General features: G+C 36.6%; 1 protein-coding gene across 1 annotated transcript; it reads right to left on the reverse strand.

The window, feature by feature from the left end:
• Positions 1 to 1,954: 1,954 nt before the first annotated feature.
• Positions 1,955 to 18,273, reverse strand: LOC139140518 (transient receptor potential cation channel subfamily M member 2-like). Its single transcript, XM_070709848.1, has 16 exons — positions 18,171 to 18,273; positions 13,281 to 13,382; positions 12,245 to 12,379; positions 12,086 to 12,145; positions 11,279 to 11,423; positions 10,607 to 10,726; positions 9,917 to 10,013; positions 9,342 to 9,561; positions 8,833 to 8,967; positions 8,248 to 8,391; positions 7,413 to 7,682; positions 6,014 to 6,188; positions 5,521 to 5,683; positions 4,494 to 4,768; positions 4,073 to 4,190; positions 1,955 to 2,269 (listed from the first exon to the last, which is right to left on the reverse strand). Exons 2-16 carry the CDS (start codon positions 13,365 to 13,367, stop codon positions 2,098 to 2,100), a joined length of 2,316 nt encoding a protein of 771 aa, XP_070565949.1. The 5' UTR covers positions 13,368 to 13,382; positions 18,171 to 18,273; the 3' UTR covers positions 1,955 to 2,097.
• Positions 18,274 to 19,317: the final 1,044 nt, after the last annotated feature.

A 19,317-nucleotide genomic window follows, 5' to 3' on the forward strand; every position in this document is an offset into this window, starting at 1 on the left:
CATCCGACTGGTCAACAGGAATCAACCATAGGTGTCTTTTGGCACGCGTATACGCCAGTCACCTAGGCGACGGTAATCTGCACCACTTATCACCATCGGGAAGGTACTCCTCCCCATATACCACTGGTGATCCCACCCTCAAGGCACTGCGTCATTCGACCAAGCATTGTTATTGTAATTTCCTGCATAAAATTAACAGCGAGGTCAACCGGTCAAACTCTCTCGGCATTTCTCTCATGGCAATTTCAGGTCGTACTAAGACACATCACCAATGTTGCTGTTTCTTAAAAAAACATTAAACCACAAGCCTTTAGGAAAAACAAAGAAAAAGAAGATTGAGAAGAAAGGAAAAACGAATAAAATTGGTCATGTAGTTTTATGTTCTTCGTGTGCTCTCTTGTTTAATATTTATACATGTATTCTCAATATTTATAAATCTCTGTGATGTAGGGTAGGTAGTCACATACTAGGAAGTTTATTTAAATGGAATAAAAAAGTCATCACGATTGAGTGATTAGAACTATTGAACACTGAACAAAACGGTAACTTTCTTTGAGAAACAGAACAAAAAAATTTTTTTTTAAATATTGACAGGAGGAGGCCAATAAAAATAATGCATTGATTTTGTCTCTGTAACATTTCAGTGTAGTAACTGTGAGCGTTTGTCTTACAAATTTTAGTAAACGGTCAAAATTAGCACAGCGGCAACAATAGCGTAAAGTTCGGATGCAAAGTATACGTGATTTCACGTCTCCCTTCATTTTCACAGTGAGTACTCCGGATGAGAAAAGTATACTATGTTAATGACTCTGGATAATTTGAAAAGCTTCGTTGCCATCCAATGACACTTATTAAGTACTCGACAACTCAATTGCACAATTAACGAGAGAAACGTGCGTACCAAATTCAAATCTTATAGTCTAAAAAAGAAAAAAAATATGTAGGTTACAGTTACAATGAATTATGGTCATTACGTCACTTTATAGTGCACTCATGGAGACTGTGTCAAACATAGCAGGGTACAGTAAAGAGAGACTATGACTAGAGTTAAGATCGGTCTTAGGGATATTGGAAACGGCTTTTAAATAATACATTATTGGATTTCCTCGCCGTTAAGGTGCCTCAGCCACTATTCTTTCTCTTTTTTGATTTTCTGAGCGACAATCTTTGTTGTGTAAAAGTTAACGGAATTCAACTTATACATACTGATTACTGATACTGTTGTATTTAGGTGCTGGCATGCTCTAAGTTCAGGTAGAGAGCAAGATGTTAACCGTCTATACACCCAGTGTCTGAATCACACGGCGTTTTTATGTTCTGTACTTCTCTTACTTGTTAGCCTATTTCGCAAGCTGGAAACTTATTTTTCCTAATTGAATGATACAGAGACAGTGATACTAAAATAAACCGAGCGTGTCAATATTAGACTGTTGATGACATCATGACTTCATCATATTACAGTGGTTTGCTTAAAAGCACTGGCATTAGACGAACTAGATATATTGTCTAAATCGAGGTGTTGCCAACACTGTCAGGTGCAATTAACATCTAAACGATAACATGAGTCGATCATAAAAAATCAACTCTGCAAAAGTTGAAACATTGTCTTGCAGGAGGTCAGACGTCGTCAAAACAACACCACCCGAACCACACACATCATGTCTGCTTAGAACGCAGTCACTTGTTGTTGCTAAGTTCAACAAAATATAATACTTCAACGAATTACAATTACATTACTATTACAATTTTTAACCGACACGCAAAAATTCAAAAGTTCGACAATTTGTAAATGCGAAAGGCATTATAAACCTGGGCAGTTAGCGGGCTGTGCAGTGCGAAGATATGTGTTGTGTGGTGTTGTTTTGACTAAGTCTGACATCCCGCTGGACAATGTTTCAACTTTCACAGAGTTGATTTCTTTATGATCGACTCATATTACCGCTTAGCTGCTAATTGCACCTGACAGTGTTGGCAACACCTCGATTTAGACAATATGTCTAGTTCGTCTAATGCCAATGCTTCAGAGCAATTCACTGTAACAATTAGTGTTCTCAGAAATACACCATATGTCACCACTACAATTGTTCGGTGCGTATATCAGAACTGCGTTTCATCTACGCTTGAGTGACTGTCCCTTCTCCTGCGCCGACTCCGACTTAACTCTGTCAATATATGATCCATGCCTTGCTGGAGTGCTCGAAGTTGCGACTCAGTATTATGCAGCTTTCTGAATATTTGCTGGATTTGTTGAGGAGTCACCTGATCAAATCTGAAGCAATAGGAGAAGAAAAAGTTCATAACGATTTCTGGCAGTTAAAAACGTCAGTACAGCGCAAACATAATCACACATTGAGATTTTAAGTAAGTACAGAAAAATCCGTTCTTAGCAAAGTAAATTTTGCTAATGTTGCTGAGAGAATTTTCAAAAGATTGCGTTATCTATACTATTTATGCTTACGCTGCCGTAAACATCTGGAATGAGATGACCACAATGAGATAGACACGCAAGTATTATGTTGAGGAAGGGGCACTACACATTTCTGACAATGCTTTAGCCAATAATTCTAGGACCTTACGAAATTCATCACGATTTGATGGTTTTGTGTCAATGAGGTGTTTCTGGTATTCTACCGTAATAATGTATAATCACGATGGCACATTTTTGTAAGAAAAATCCACAAACGCTTCGCTATAAGTTGCCAGATGATTTTTTAAGAACAAGGAACCTTTCGTTCAGCAATGACGTCATATCCACGTGATAAATTATGACACCATTCAACAGTGCCCCCCGAGCTCCACAGCCTACAGAGAGTGTTTTGAATAGATGTAAATTATGCGAATGGTGAATCTTTACACTGAAAAAAATCAAACTTTGATGTCTAAACTGATATGAATCATGTCAGATTGAAGCGTGTAAAAATAATATAAGGTTCGAGTTTGTTCCAGTTCTCTTTGTCAAGGTAGAATGTGCCTCGGGACAGATATTCAGACTCCTGTAAACCTATATAAGTCTTTCTTTGGTCTAGCCCCCTTTGGGTAATTTTGAAGCTCATGGAGTAACTAAAGGTTTCACTGGTTTATGTTTGTGAAATCAAAAATTTAATTTTTCCTACGCGGTTAACACAGGGATGGCGGCCATTGTGAATTTCAAGTGTCGGTAAATGTTGGGTAATTTTTCTCTCTGGTAACAAATTTCTGACGGTAACCCCTGATTTTTATTCTTCATTCTGAAAAGAAAATGCTGTAAAGTTTACTCGGGGAAAGGATGGGGCGCGAATTACCCCAAGAGTCCCTGATGCCTGCAGTTTAATTGTAACGCTCCTTCAATCGCCTCTCAGACCATTGACAGTCAGTTATTGTTGCACAACATAAAGGATCGCTCGAGAATACAAGATATATGTACAATACAACGTCCAGCGTCTTGTTTGACATCGTTATCGCTATGTGTATATTTAAAACTTTATGTGCAGTCACATTCAGTTAGTACGCACCTCCGGAGTGAAATACGTAAACGTTTGCTCAAAATTTTCTCAAGAAAACTTTAAACAATTCTCTTTCAAGGAGGGCAAGAATAACAATAACAAACACGATTGGAACTAATTTGGTATGATTGGATGGTGAATTAATGTCGGTTTAATCTAAAAATGTAAGCTCATCTGCTTCTCTTTTAAAGTAATACACTTCTTTTTATGAGTGATTTGTAATATTGTAACAGTCAGATAAAGGGCACCGTACACGTTTGAGAAATTTGACAAATATGAACATCCAATTATCCCAAATTAGTTCCAATCGTGTTACAATAACAATTTGGTACAAGGGAAACAATTTATCTCACATTTACCTCTATTTGAAATAGAAAATTGCCGCTATCTCTGTGTTAAGTCTTTGGTAAAAGATAAAGTTTCAATTTCTACAGAAACAAAAGTGAAACTTTTATTTCAAATGAGTCCTCACAAATGATAGATCAGACTAATTTTGGAAACATTTGAGAGTCAAAATATCTGTTCTCGAGGCGCATACTACCTTAACTCTATGACAGCACTGCAACAAAGAAGATGGAGCAAACTCTTACCCGCTTGTTTGCCTTGTCACCGTGACTACATGTCTGTCAGCAGTTTGTTGACTCTGTTCCAGGGCATTTACTTGCACAATGTTCTGTGAAATGCGCCGACTGTATCTGTAATGTCGATCTGCAGAAAATAGTAGTATAGTAGTAAGTCAATCACACGGAGGTACGAGAGAGAGAGAGAGAGAGAGAGAGAGAGAGAGAGAGAGAGAGAGAGAGAGAGAGAGAGAGAGAGAGAGAGAGAGAGAGAGAGAGAGAGAGAGAGAGAGAGAGAGAGAGAGAGAGAGAGAGAGAGGGAGGGAGGAAGGGAGGTAGGGAGATAGCAAAGAAAACTTCATATAAACCTGAACAATCTTGTGCCATTATCCCACACAATTACATCATTCAAGGTATCTAACATTTTCTCTATTCTAGAGTACCACATTACCTCCATAGACTCTCTCCCACAACGGGGGATCCACTTCTTTTCCCGCCATTAATAATCTGAACAACTTCCAAGAATGCGGTCGACAGCGGAAAGTCTTCTTCGTACACGACCAATACATGCAGATTACCAGCGTTGCCAGGGGACGAATAATCAGTAATTCAAGCATATTCAGGGGTGATGGCAAGATCGGGCGAGCTATGTATTCCTCTACAAGGCTGTAATGATTAGAACGATGGATTTTCGCAGATTCCTCCTCCACAGAACCGTAGGTTTGACTGAAAGTAAAGACGAATATATTGGGTTTCTAAGTTTAGTGAATATAACTTCAGTCCTTTCCTGGTTCATGTGCTGTTAGGTGGAGGATGAACTATGCTGCGATACAATCGTATATAACAGTCCTTTACAATAGAAAATGTCCCCAGGGTACTTCACATTTGTTTAAGTTTTAATCGATAGCCAGTATTTTTATTCCCATGTTCTCTTTTGATGACCTAATTTTGATGTCACTTGTCCGACAGGTCACGATATTTAGATCTAGTTAATCTGCAACCGAAATTTTCTGCGACAAAATGCACTTTGTGATGAGATCGAAAGTTAAGTTTTGATATTGTCAGTTTCAAATACAGATGAATTTCCATACAAGTATGCTTCGTTTGTGTTCTACTGTAGTTTAAATAGTTATTTCTTGACTTCATGTTTATTGACTGCACAAGCATGATTGCCAAACGAGTTCCGTAATATGGATAAATCTAATTTATTCCCAGGAAGATCTCATCCTGTAGCGGGGACAGATTTACTTTTCCGTAAAATATCATATATTTGGTCAGATGTAGCCGCTGTCACCTTTGTAAAATACACCCTACTCAAAGAAATTAACATATTCTTTGCAGTGAGAGGGAAATAAATCGTAGAGTGGCATCCCAGGTAAAAGTTGGTGAATTATTTATATAGTTTTGCATAAATTACCTTGTAAAATTTTGCAAACAAAGACAAGACCACAAACAGCAAATACACTTCAGAAACTTACTTGAAGACAGCGATTACTATGTTGAGCAAGAGGATGTTAGACATGATCAAGAATATGCCAATTAATATTGGTACCAATAGAGGATAGCCTTGTGTTTCAGGGCATCTTTCAATGTCGGGATCTAAATCAGCCAATGAGATGTTCGTTGTGCATCCTGGAGTATCTGTATGAGATATAAGTATAAATAAATTAAAGATATTCATATATGCATAAAAATTACCACGTTCGTTTGAAATTGATAACACCATGAATTTTGCAATCCAAATATTCCTATTTTAAAGTTCGAATTCATTTTTAGTAAGCACTTTCACTATCAAACAGATGAAGCCTGTATGTTACTTGTGCAATATTGTGAAGATTTCCAAATGTCTCACGACTACATTAAGTAAATGTGTTTTCTTTTGATGTACGTAATATTATGACAAGATAAGACATAAAGTGTGATTTTTGTTTTTCTGATTTTGCTAGTTCATAAATGAAAAAGCATACTTGCCTTCTGTCATCTCCAGTTGCATATAACCAAACGTTTGCCAAAATGGAACAGAAAACACTGCAAGCACAGCGTTCAGAGAGAATACGTCATTCGGGAACAGTAAGACACGGTAAGCGATGCCGAAACTTATGAAGTAAACAACGAAAATCATAAGGAACGGTGGCAAATCTCGAACCTGAAATTAAAATTAAAATTCACCGTATGTTTAACGACCTTCGCAATGGCAATTCTCTGTCGACGAAGAAGTTGAATCATATCAAGATTTGTTCACCGCAGGTGTAGACCATTTTGTTACAGAGGTCATTCTCTTTAACATGTGACAACTATATCAACCTTACTTCTACCCAATATGTCAAAAGGTCTCACTTGTTACATTTAGCCTAGTACACTTGTTATCTATCGCCTGGCGACGAAGAAGTTATAAAAAAACAATGATAATGATATTGACGAAGCAGTTTAAGAGGGTCTGAACATGCATGATATCCAAATGCACAGAGAATGATAAAACGAGTTTACTTTGCCATCATTTTCGTTTACCCGGATTCTCCACCATGCATTATAGCTACCGTATCTCATCGGGAAATAGCCATTGAGAGTTTGTCGGAATACAGAAACGGAGGATTTCAAAGTCTTTAAAATAACACAGTTTATTTCTCATACGTTGATGTTATATACTGCCAGATGTTGTCTCTCTCCGCATGTATTTGTAGACAAACCTCTTATATACAGTGGTTGTTAGCATACAATGACATGTAAGGTCATCGTATCATTCCCGTACATGTTGATATTATGTGTGATCAGGCCCTCTCAAACAAATACGTCAATATCATTATCATTTTATAGATTTGTTGATAACTTCTTGCCTTGTCGGTCACAAAGCAAAAGGTAACAGGCATAGTGGCCGAGAGGTTAGCAAGTGTACGACCTTTTGTGATGATAGCAAAGTTGACATATTGGTCCCATGTCAAAGTGAATGAATTCTGTAACAGGGTTCTCAGCCCTAGCAATGATGTGATTGTCTTTTGAAATGAGAACTCTAAGTTTCAGCGACGTCGAACCACTGTTCATTTTCTATCTTAATAAACAAGTCCGACAAATCAGGTCAAAGGAAGGTTGCTCATACTGAAAGAAGTGACGTCAGTTACCACTTTTACAGTTCAGTGTTTTTGTGATTTTTGACCATGTGTTGAAATTCGAATTGCAAAAATTCTCAAAGTGTAGGCCTAATTGATGCTAGCAACGTGTATTCACATTGTTCACATTAACATTCACATACGGGAAATCAATTACTATAGCTGCGTCGCAATAGACATTATACAATTTGGTAAATTTAAGAATATTGAGAGACAGAGACAACATATAAAATGTTCAGCTCTGGATTTTTCTATTATTTTCTTACCGTCATCAACCTGATCATTTCGATCTTTGGTCCAAGGTACTGCCAAATTATGGCAAATCTCAAGAAACGGAAAAACATGATTATAAGTGACAATGTGTACAATACTCTAGCGATGTAAAAGCGTTCTTCGTCAATAGTTAGTCTGACGATGAAGCCAGCGTGGAAGAGAAGTAACATTGTCCAATCAATACTGTTCCAATCAGACATGTAATGTTCCCACGCGTGAGCGAGACAATCGAAGACATCATTGCCCTTCAGTACAGTTATCATCTGTAAAGAACAAAACATTTCTTTTATGGGATGATAATTTGAACAGTATTGTTGTTATGATCAGCATCATTTCAAAGTAGCCATTATGAATGTTTCAACAGATGAGTTAATTGTGTAAAACCTAACATGTACTCGTGGTTTCCCGTAGCTAGATTCACCTATGTGAAAACTGCCGACTCTACACATTTTTCTCATTGACAGAAACTCCTGAAGTTGGGAATGATCCATTCTTTTCATGCTTTGACTCAGTTTTTCTATACTAATCTAACCGTTCCAATTTGTCGGTCGCTACATTATAACTTCCCATTAACAGGACTCCCACGAATCCGAATATAGCAGTGAGCAACTCAGGTTGAAAGATCTAGCTGAAAAGTTAATGGATAACAGGATACGTACACTGACTGATTGATATAAACAAAATTCGATTTCTTTCCTTCAGTAGATTAACGCCCGTTTTAATTGTCCATGTAATTTATGAGATGTTGTTTTTTTTCAGTTGCTGCCATCTTATCTGTGATATCGTGTTAATTAAACATGAAATATCGAATTTACTGTGATTACCTACCTGACGCAGTTCTTCAACTGTCATACCAAACACCCAGATTGTTACCAATTTTTCCCATATACTGATAGTATACCAATTGCTACCATGGTGGAAATCCGTCATCAGAAAATAACTGAACGCCAGTAGATGAAATATGAAGAAAATCTGTAATTGGAATTATAGATAGGTGGTAATGAATTTTACATACAATACAAGCACACAATTAATGGTTTGTGGTGATCATAAACAGTATTTCATCATTTAGCAGATAGTTCCCTTTGTATATTGTAAGTTTTTTTAGCCCATATGGCCACACAAACCGATATGGGTATGGACCCCTATTAGTTTTACTGGAGTTTTTTTCTTCTTCTTTCAGCTTATTTCAAGAGCCACATAATTAGTAAGACAACCTCAAATGTCACAAACATCACACAATATTCAATCTCTAGAAGCAGACACTTAAACCTTCTGAAGTCTCGCGTGACATCGAAACGAAACATGGCTATAATAGCAGCCAACAATTGTGACATCATTGTCTACGCGCACTGTGTTGTTACAATGAAGATCAAACCTGGCGAATTCCATGGAATAATTTAGTCCACTTACAGAATTATACATGAACTTGGTTATTGGCGCTGTGTAATAGGCTGTCCATTTTGCCGGAAAATTATAACAAGACACTTGACGTTCATCGTGCACTCGTAAGATGAAAGCAAATAGGGGGAAAATCGCCAGGATCAACTGAAAAAATAAAGGGGACGGGATTAAAGGGGGAAAAACATTGTCTTTTGATGACATAGTACAAATTCATTACATGATTGAAACGAAAAGGCGTTAATTGTAGGCTAATACGTAAATTCACGAAATTACTTTCATGTAATACTAATAAATTGGCTATTATTCATAGAGGGTGACAAGTCATTGAAGACTGAAAGAACTTAAGGCTGCAACTCATTTTGTAGAACTTCATTGTGGTTACTGATTGTTGAAAATTTGGATAACGAAATATTTGTTCTAAAACTTTGAGAGAATATACGAATAAATGTGAAATTGAAATAATTATGACAACTTTCTCATTAATTAAGTTTGGGGTTTCAAATCCTAAATAAACAAACCTTTATTTTTAAATAGCGGGAAAATTTTAATCTGCCAGTCCACAAATCGTCCAAGACAATTCTAAAACTTTCTGATTCATCCCCTTCAAGGAAACTCGAAATCACCAAGAAACTTTCATTTCCCCATTGTAGTCGACGGTGTAAAACCATTTGTCTCGTCTTCTTTCGGTTCTCTTTGAAACATTCAGACGTGATGAAATTCGCAATACTTTTGTATTTTCTATTGGGAAAGAGAAAGTTGTCAATATGCAGAGTAAGAAACAGACAGTGCAGAATGAGGCAATAATTAGGAAAGTGAAAACAACGAAACAAACAGACAGACAGACAAACAGACTGATCAAAACGAAACAGCTACATTATACAGCGTTTCATTTCATTGGCAGGTTTTCGGTTCCCTCCCATTTTCCGTCGTGGATTTTAACAATAGAGAAAGTATATAGCTTTTCTGAACAATATGCATCGTAGTCTTAACTCTACATTGTTGCAAGTCCAATGATGAGACTTCGATTGGAGATAAACGAAATGTCAAGTTAAAGGCACTAAATCTGTGGCATATCATAATGAAAGAATACTACCTGGCTGATGAATCCAATTCAAGAGATTTTTCACGGGCAGTTTCTTTCGCAATATCAGCCAGTTTGTTGAGAATTTTACAAGCAGTGAGGGAAGCACCTGCAAGAGATGAAAAATCATAATTATAGTTATGCTTTATCAATAAAAAGTAGATAAAACATTTTGTATCATCCACGCTTCTTATAAATTAGGAAAAAAATGAAAATCGGAGAAGGACTTGGGAAGGTATTAAAGTGTCCGTTTCGCTGAATCTAATCGACTCTGCATAGGGTACGCCAACCCTAAAATTCCGAACTATTCATGAGCATACTTCTTATTTCTCCGTTCAATGTTGGGATAATTTTGATTGTCTTTTAATCTGAGATTTGGCCATTTAGGGAAATTTTGAGCATGTATGAACGATCTAGAGTTACAATATTATCAAAGTCATAACGTGTTTTGACAGGAACCGATGGACACATTTTCGTAAGTCTATCGCGTAACCGTAAAAGTTGGAAGTTGATATCCAATTCTGAAAGTTGTAGTTTCCTCAAAGATTTCCATTGCTTTCGTCAGTTTGATAGCATTCGTTTCTGCAAAAGCCATCTTAAATATGCTTTAAAAAGTGATTGAAGCTTAAGCACTATCATTAAGCATCAACTCTAGCGATTGGTGTACGGTGATGATTTTGCTGACCAAAGTCTTCAACATACCAATCAGTGAAGGTCTGTCATATTCTGGCCATCCGTTGTTGAATATGTCCATGGCAAGTTCCAAACGATAACTTAATATTGCCCATAGGAATACATCGCGAGTTCCATATACAGGTGCTTCTGTAGATAAAACAAAGGTCATCCGAACGTGTAATCTTATGAATTAAGGATAATGCTATAAAGATTCGGTAATCATCCCTTCTGCTTCCTGCAAATTATAGAATTCATACGACTCAAATGTGAATTTTCGCGACGTCAAGGTACGGGAATCAAATCGGTACGGATACTTACAAAGAAAAGAAAATCAAGTACAATTTATACATTTGGTCGTAAATCAGAAATATACAGGAGTACATTCACATAATATTGGCGTTTACGACCAAACAAGTACAGAGGACAGAAGCAGTGTAACTTTTGTAATGCACATTGCGAGATTTGTGCAAAACCTGTCTCGGACCAGTCTACGCCGTCAAAGACACGAATGAGGTAACAGAGGTAATCTTCCCATACGGCATCGGACGGCATATCTGTATGTCTGTCTTTTCGCTTAACTTTTGTTGTGCGTACATATGTAGATAAAGTAAGCAATAATGACGAAACACAGCATTGGGTTTGCTGTCTGGTCGTGTTAGAACTTGAGAGACAAGTAACACCTTGTACTGATAAACTCACCGTTGTAATGACGTTCTGTAGAAGATATGTACATATCGCCCAATTCAGCTCGTCTTTGAAATTGCAATGGCAAGAGGTTACAGATGAAGTTTCCAACGGAAGTCATCAATGCCTCTCGAGCTTCTCTGCTATCTGATTCGTGTTGCTGAAATCAAATGAGTAAATCCATAGCACACGAGTGATATAAGTAGTATCAGTAGAAACCTCAAGAAAATCACACGGAAACCGATTGTGTTTCAAACTATGTAGTATTTAATGGTGACATCGGAAATCGCGGCTGAGGATATGCCCAAGTATGTGTGATTTGCGATGATACTGAAAGATTTGTGTTAAAGGCGAATTTGTATTGTTATTTATAACGCTCTGCTTTAGCATCGAGCACTGTAATTTCCCACGAGGACATCTGTATACTTCGATATATATATATATATATATATATATATATATATATATATATATATATATATAATATATATATATATATATATAATGTGTGCGTGTAATTTTATTCAAAAGTTTTTTGTTTGTTGAATCATACATTTCATTAGCGATTTCCATGAAAATGAACTTTTCTACAGGTGTCGTTTGGATAAGAGGAGACAATATGACTATAATGATTTCTTGGTATAGACTGACAACTTTTTAAATGAATGTAAGCAACGCTTAAAATGGGAGCAGAGAGGAAGACATCCTCATAAAATGTTCATTTTTATGGAATTTATAACAATATCCGTAAATGAAAAATCGAGGTAGATTTGCTGATTTAAAATTTGTTTTAGATCCGCTCTATATTCATAATTTACTTACCATGATATTTTCGATCGCAATATCTTGAAGCCAAAGAGGACATTCCTCTCCCAGAACGGTCTATGTAAACAAAAAAAGCGATTTATGTAGGGTTCGGTGCAGTGTATTAACAGAGACAATACACAATGAGAAAGAAATTCTAGAAACATCCTTACGTACATGTTGGTAAAGTGTGGATAGATGGTTCCTGGCAAAATGATTAAAATTTTCCTTCCCGAAACCTTTCAGCATCGCCTGTGTTGGTTTGCCAGTTCTGTTCTCCTTTAAGGCGTTCAACAGCTCTTTCTGCGACCCCTAAAATAGAGAGAAAAATCGGTATAGAATATTGTCGATTAGATCCTCCCCTCTGGTTCATTGCGATTCTAAATGAATTACTTAGGTGTATCTTATGTGCTTTGGTGTGTGATCACAGGTCCTCATACCATAATACCATATAGGGCTCAGCCCTTGGTGTCGCGCCAGTGGATAAGATGAGAAATTTCATTTGTATTCATTCATGATTAGTAATATAGTAAAGGATAAAATGGAATTAATTGTTACTTGCTATATACATTTGTAGGACAACCAAGTTTACCCCCTGATGAAAGCAGTTCTCACACGTACACAATGAGTCCGTGTGTACGTACACAATGTCAGACCCTTCAGGTATAGATTTTCTGTTATATGAGTATTAAAAATGTTTGACATAAATTGGCAATTTTTACCATGATAACAAATTAACAAGGGAAGTATTGTGCCATCATTATTGTTGCACTGCCAAACATCCAATTGCAACCTGAAAGCTAGCATTCCGTCTAAAACAGGCAATTTTTGCATCTAGTTATTGACGCAGAGGGCGCTCTCTTAAATTCAATCCCTGCATTCTTGCATACGTCCTCGTTGATAGTGACGATATTTTGCATCAGTGACAAGGGTGATAATACTTACTGGCTAATAAAAGATATATATTTTATCAATAGCATGTTATGAAATAATACTTTGCACGTTTCGTATTTGCATTTTACGAGCATTCAAAAACAAACATGGTGGCGCCCATGAATTTAGTCGGGTACACTTCCAGTCACTCGCACAGTATATTATCAACCTGCGCATGCGTAGTCAGCAAGCCGCTGGCGTGACTACTAATAGTGAAAGATACGAATTGAATATGTAAAGTAATAAAGGGGTAAGTTATGATTTACGACCGAAAACTCACCTCATGATCTCTTTGTATGAGTCCGTCAGTTTCCTCCTCAGATTCAACAATACTCGCCACAGAATCTTGTCTTCTTAAACATGTCATCGTGACCAAGCCAGACTGAAAATAAAGATGTTCACATTCGGATCGTTGGATCTACGGCGAAGTTTCGAAAAAAGGGCGCGTAATATGAGATAATGGCACATCAATGACGGTTTCGTGGAAAAGCTATGACAAATGTTCATGGAGCCCTTATGCAGTAATGATTAATGATTTGTGACGGTATTGCATTCAAATAAAAACTAAATAACTCTTTGGTGGATATTTGCATCAGAATACTAAATTTAGAGCGAAATTTTAGACTTCTCTTGGGTGCAGATTAAAAGTTCACAGGTAATTTCGAGATCTCAATGTCTGGACGCTGTTTAGTTTTCATGAAACTTCTTGTCAACTTCTTTGTCAAATTACAGTTTCGGTTGCAATGCCAACAACAGGCTTTGGCCAGATATGAACTGAAAATGCTCAGGTATTTCATTATATATTGCAGCTGTGTGTAAATTTAAACTTTGGCCACAGTTTGTATTTGCATTGAAAGTGGTATGATAAACATCATGAATAATATTCACAACAAATTTATTCTAAAGGATAATTGAGTATACAATATATGTAATTAGCCGAAAAAAATACTATTTCTTTGACTGCTGTCATTGTATCGCCATTTTGTATAGCAAGTGTAATTGCCTTTCGTCATTAACGATGTATGCAATACTGTGAAAGCTCATGAGATATGCAAATTATAAATTAGCTGACATGAAAACGAAATAACTTTCAACATTGTTTTAACATCGTATCATCAATGTACACAGCTTGTTTTGTCAACTTTGATCAAGTAAATTCAGGTATATATCCCTAATTATGAAAGTCCATGAAATATGCAATATAGAAATTGACTGAAATAACTTTGAATAATATACATAGCAATTGGTCACATTTGGTCAAGTATATAAAGATATGTATCCTTTATTAGGAAAGTTCATTTAATATTCAAATTAGGAATTGGCTAAAGTAAAAATGTTTAATGACTTTTAAAAATGTTGTATCATAGTATCGTTAATGTACATAGCAAGTTTTGTCAACTTTGGAGGAGTCAGTTCAGATAATTGTCCTTAATGAGGAAAGTTCATTAAATATAAAAACTAGAAATTGGCTTAAGTGAAAATGCGTAACAACTTTCAACTATGTTATATTATAGTACCTTTTATACATACCAAGTTTCGTCAATTTTGATCACGTCAATTCAGATACATATCCCTAATAAGGAAAGTGCAAGTCAGGAATTTGCTGAAGTGAAAATGCTTAATGACTTTCAATGAATGTTGTATCATAGTATATTTCATGTACATAGTAAGTTTCATTAACTTTGGTCAAATCAATCAAGATATATATAGATATATGATATTAATGATGTTCATTAAAAATGCAAATTCGGAATTGGCTGACTTAAAAATGCTAAATTACTTTAGGTAATATTAAATCATAGTATCTTCAATATACAAACCAAGATTCGTCAATTTTGAGTCAGTCAATTCAGATATATTATCCCTAATTATGAAAGTTCATCAAATATGCAAATTAGAAATTAACTTGATGTCACACCTTTATGTCTTTCATGGCGGATAATCCTGGTGTGATCAACATTTGTAGCAAATGTCATCCAATTCCGTGCAGCCGTTCTCACTGTATGTCTATTTTTCTAAACTCACAGACACACAGACACACATACCGACAGACAGACAGACAGACAGACATTGCTGCGACATAAGCTAACGTGTGTGAACACGTGAGCTAAAAATATTTTAACACTGATAATTCAACTATACAGTTATCTATCAACTCTTGAAGTGCCAGCAAAGAGGAACTTTGGCCCTTTAAATGGTCAGGCTGAACTCCACCCTATGAAACAGATGAGCTATTTAGAGTACGTATATAAAATGTATACGTATCTGACAGTGTGTAAAGTTACGTTCGCTCGACGTTTCGCAAATTCTGTGACTACACTTTGTTATCATTTTAAAATTAGCATGGCCTTTCTCATATGGTTTATACCAATTCTATGTCTATAACTAATTATTGTCAAGTATTTTGCATAAAAATCAGCTTTTCCTGACCAATGGAGGCGGTAGATTTTGGCGGTGGATTTTCAATATATGCCGTATGTTGTGGGTTCGAACCCGATTGAAAACTAGAAGTATATATATATATATATATATATATATATATATATATAATATATATATATATATATATATATAATATATATATATATATATATATATATATATATATATATATTCAGTACCGCAGTCTGTGGTTTCGAATGTCGCTTATTATTGAACTAAGTCTGTGTTCTGAGAAAGTCGCTCTCCAGGTTTGACCTGACTCGTAGAAATGGGTAAATCAAATTCTCTCGGCGCAGACTAATGGGACGCTCTATACTGGACGTGACATGGAATGTAACTTTAAAGTAAGGTCAATGAGTACAGTAGCCATCCAATCTCTAGTATCGAGGCCGGGCGATGGTTATTCTGGAACGGACGATTCATTGGTAGGATAGAAATGGATGTTGGAAATGGAAACTATTGCGTGGACCACTAAATCCGGTGGACGGGAAAAATCGCGCAGTTCAAAGCTGGCTTCTACCACTTACCTTGCAAAGCCCCATAATTGACAATTATAGTGTTAAATGGCCACATCACGAGGGCGTTTTTTCAAGATTGCGACTTCTGCGCCGACGAAAATTCCACGATTAATCACAGAAAACTACCTTTTACTGGTAAATCGAAATTCTATATTTCATATCGTTTCGCAGGGCACGAGATTCGCTCCAGATGTTATCTTTGCGAATTTCCCTGTCGGCTGCAGGATTTAGGTAGGAATTTGGTTTTATTCCCCACCACCTATTTCTATCGAGACTGGAAGATCCGTCGCTCGAGGGCGTTTCTAAGCTCCCCCACCTCTGTCAGAGGAGGAGAGCGTAGGGAGCATCCTCGTGCGACGGATCTTTCAGCGTAATTTCTAAAATTAAGCATCGGCGAAGTTTAAATAGATCTTAGAGTGGTTTTCAACTTTCCCGTGAGAATATGCCATGTGTGCCTATAATTGATATTACCATAAAATTGAGTTGAGCGTATTAATTCCTTGTCATTTTGTAAAGTATCTAAATTTTTGCAGCGATACATTTAACTTCTGATATTACGGAGCGGATATTACGCTTCCTACATATCCGATTAAAGAATATAGTGTTGCAGATATAAATTAAAGGAGTGGCGGTCTTCTTTGACACCAATTCCTCTAAATTTTGAAGCTGGAAAAACTCACAATTGGCCACATTAAAGATCCGTGCATGATCTTACATCTTGGTGTTGTCATTAATGCGAATCTTTCAGTTTGATGAAATATATTGCCATATTCAGTCAGCATTATTGAATATTGTACTTGATTGCAATTGTATCTTGTCTTTATGCAAAACCTTGAACTTATACGTAACATAAATTGTGTAGTTTTAACGTCAAATAGCACCAGGATGCGTAGTGATATGAAGTCATTCGAAATGTCTATTTTGCTCAAATAAAGTGTTCCTCGGACCTTCTACGCATGTCAGTAAAGTTACTCAGTCTGATTAAACATTTTGTATTGTTCAATCATGATTACTAAGTTTTCCACTAAATGTTAATAGTATTATACTTTAATGTAAATCTTACATTAGCCTGACATTAAATGTTGAATTTTATCAAAAGCACCAAGACAGGTAGTCATATAGGGGTCAAAATAAAGTTTCTTGGATCGTTTGCGCATGTCCTCAAATCGCCCTAAAATTACTCCACCAACTTAAAACATTCAAATGAATTTTTCATTCCCCAGCAGAGACGTCTCTGTTGTGCTAACAGTTACTATGTAAGCTGTATGAATACTGACTGCCATCAAATCCTGGGTTTTAACTGGATACAATGAAGTAGCGTACCGTGAACCGATGCGTACTGAACAAAGCATTATGTGTTATTGGCCATTTTATGGTGACGCATCAAATACATCGACCATCCATTCTTTTGCAACCAGCAAGTTTATCAGACGTTTTGCAGAGCCAATGACATGAACAGACACCGATAAGCAGGTCGCACTACCTTCTAAGTTTGCATTTGACCACGGTATACCCTTTCAAGGATCGGTTTACAAAATGATATACTAAGTTGATATTCTTGAAAGACATCCTTCAGTTAAATTCTAATCTACACGCAGTTGTTTCTAAGAAGCTGTTAGGGATAAAAATCCACAATGCACTGAGTACAATGGCGACAGTACGTGACGGAGAGCGGGTAGGTCAGAAAGAAGCCATATTATGTGCGTGAGAATCATATGACTTATTGTCGAAAAATACTGATCTTGGATTTCTTTTCACCAAAATCAACAAAAATCTAGATAAATTAAGAATAGGATGAGCAAGATTCATTTCGAGGTTATGTTGATTTTTTCCAAATTCAAATCGAAATTTTCAATTTTTATCGATTGCAGTGCTAACAGAAGGCTAACGTACAATGATAGGCCGACGAGATACTATTTACCTTGTCTTTGACAAGGACATTACCCATAATAGGTATCGTTTACATGTCAAAATTCTCTGGCGTCATCATGGGTATTTTCTATGTGACGGGTATACGCTGGATTAAATTGATATGATGCGTGACACGTCACACAAATATATAGAACCGATTACATTGTTAGTTTTAAGGTCATCCAATTATCCCAATTCGTTCCGATCGTGTTATTGTTAGTTTTAAGGTCATGCAGATATCAAGTGACTAATATCAGCGACTCGTATAGATAATATGTATAAAGATCGTACGTACGTACCGTAATATCAAAATGAATATCCAGAAATTCCTGATAAAATGGACACCAGTTACTTGCTACCGATTGTTTAATCTGTAGAAGACTATGGTATGTATGAGGGCGTCTCTGAGTGCGTGGGTTGAGCGATTTAAAACATCGCGACCCGGTTAACACACACGCAGCGTTGACAAGCGACGGTCATTTTGTTAATTATTTATCACGTATTTCATGCTGATATCTGCTGTACTTAGCAACTGCGGATCGTCCTCAAGTTGAGAGCAATATGTTTCCGAAAGAATGACCAAATGATGCAACAAGTACATAATGTCATCACATTGTCTTTGAGACTTCGATCGTAGCAATGACAAAGTTTCATGAATTTGTTCACAACTGTTTTGTCCGCTTTGCTTTAGTATCTCACGACATTGTGTCTTCATCACGTTAAACTGTGAAGGGACTCGTGAAAGAAGTGTAGTATTTAAAGCGTCACATGATATGCAGGGACGAATTCCTTAATGTCATCATGTGCAAACACTTCTCAATCTGATTAAAGTAATTCGTGTCTCGAAACCGAAAGAAACCGAAACCTAAGAAAGCCTGAACAACCATTCTCTTTCTTGATGACGAAAAGTAATCAACGGTCTAAGCAACGTCTCAATTAAAGGATTCTGATTTGAAATACAAAATGTTGACTCCTTGTGCTAAATTTATTGATTCATTTTCCAATTTTGACAAAAACAAGACACTGAAAACTCTGTTTATTCCGCAGGCTGTTAAACGAGTCAACGCGAACAACCAACAAGAAAAAGTTTGTAAATATTTGGCTGCTGGAAATGCTTTCCACAAGGCACATACTACCTTGATGTCGAACGTAGAGATGGCTCTGTTTGAACTTCTGTGTTTTCATGAATAGTGGGCAAGACGATCATTAGAAATGGCACTGAGGAAGTTTTCTATTACGTCTTCGAATACTGAAAACAGATCACAAGTTAGAGTTACTGTAAATGTCACTGGAACTGCCCCATGATATTTGAGTATACAATTCAGGTAGATATTTCTACTACTTTGTTAAACCACTTCACCTGTGCCCGTTGTGTAAGCTTAAACGTCGCCACACCTTGAGTGTATGGCAACAGCACGTATTGATCTGCGTGCCTGGAGTCAGGGC

The sequence above is a fragment of the Ptychodera flava genome, chromosome 9, assembly GCF_041260155.1.
Source record: "Ptychodera flava strain L36383 chromosome 9, AS_Pfla_20210202, whole genome shotgun sequence".
NCBI lineage: Eukaryota > Metazoa > Hemichordata > Enteropneusta > Ptychoderidae > Ptychodera > Ptychodera flava.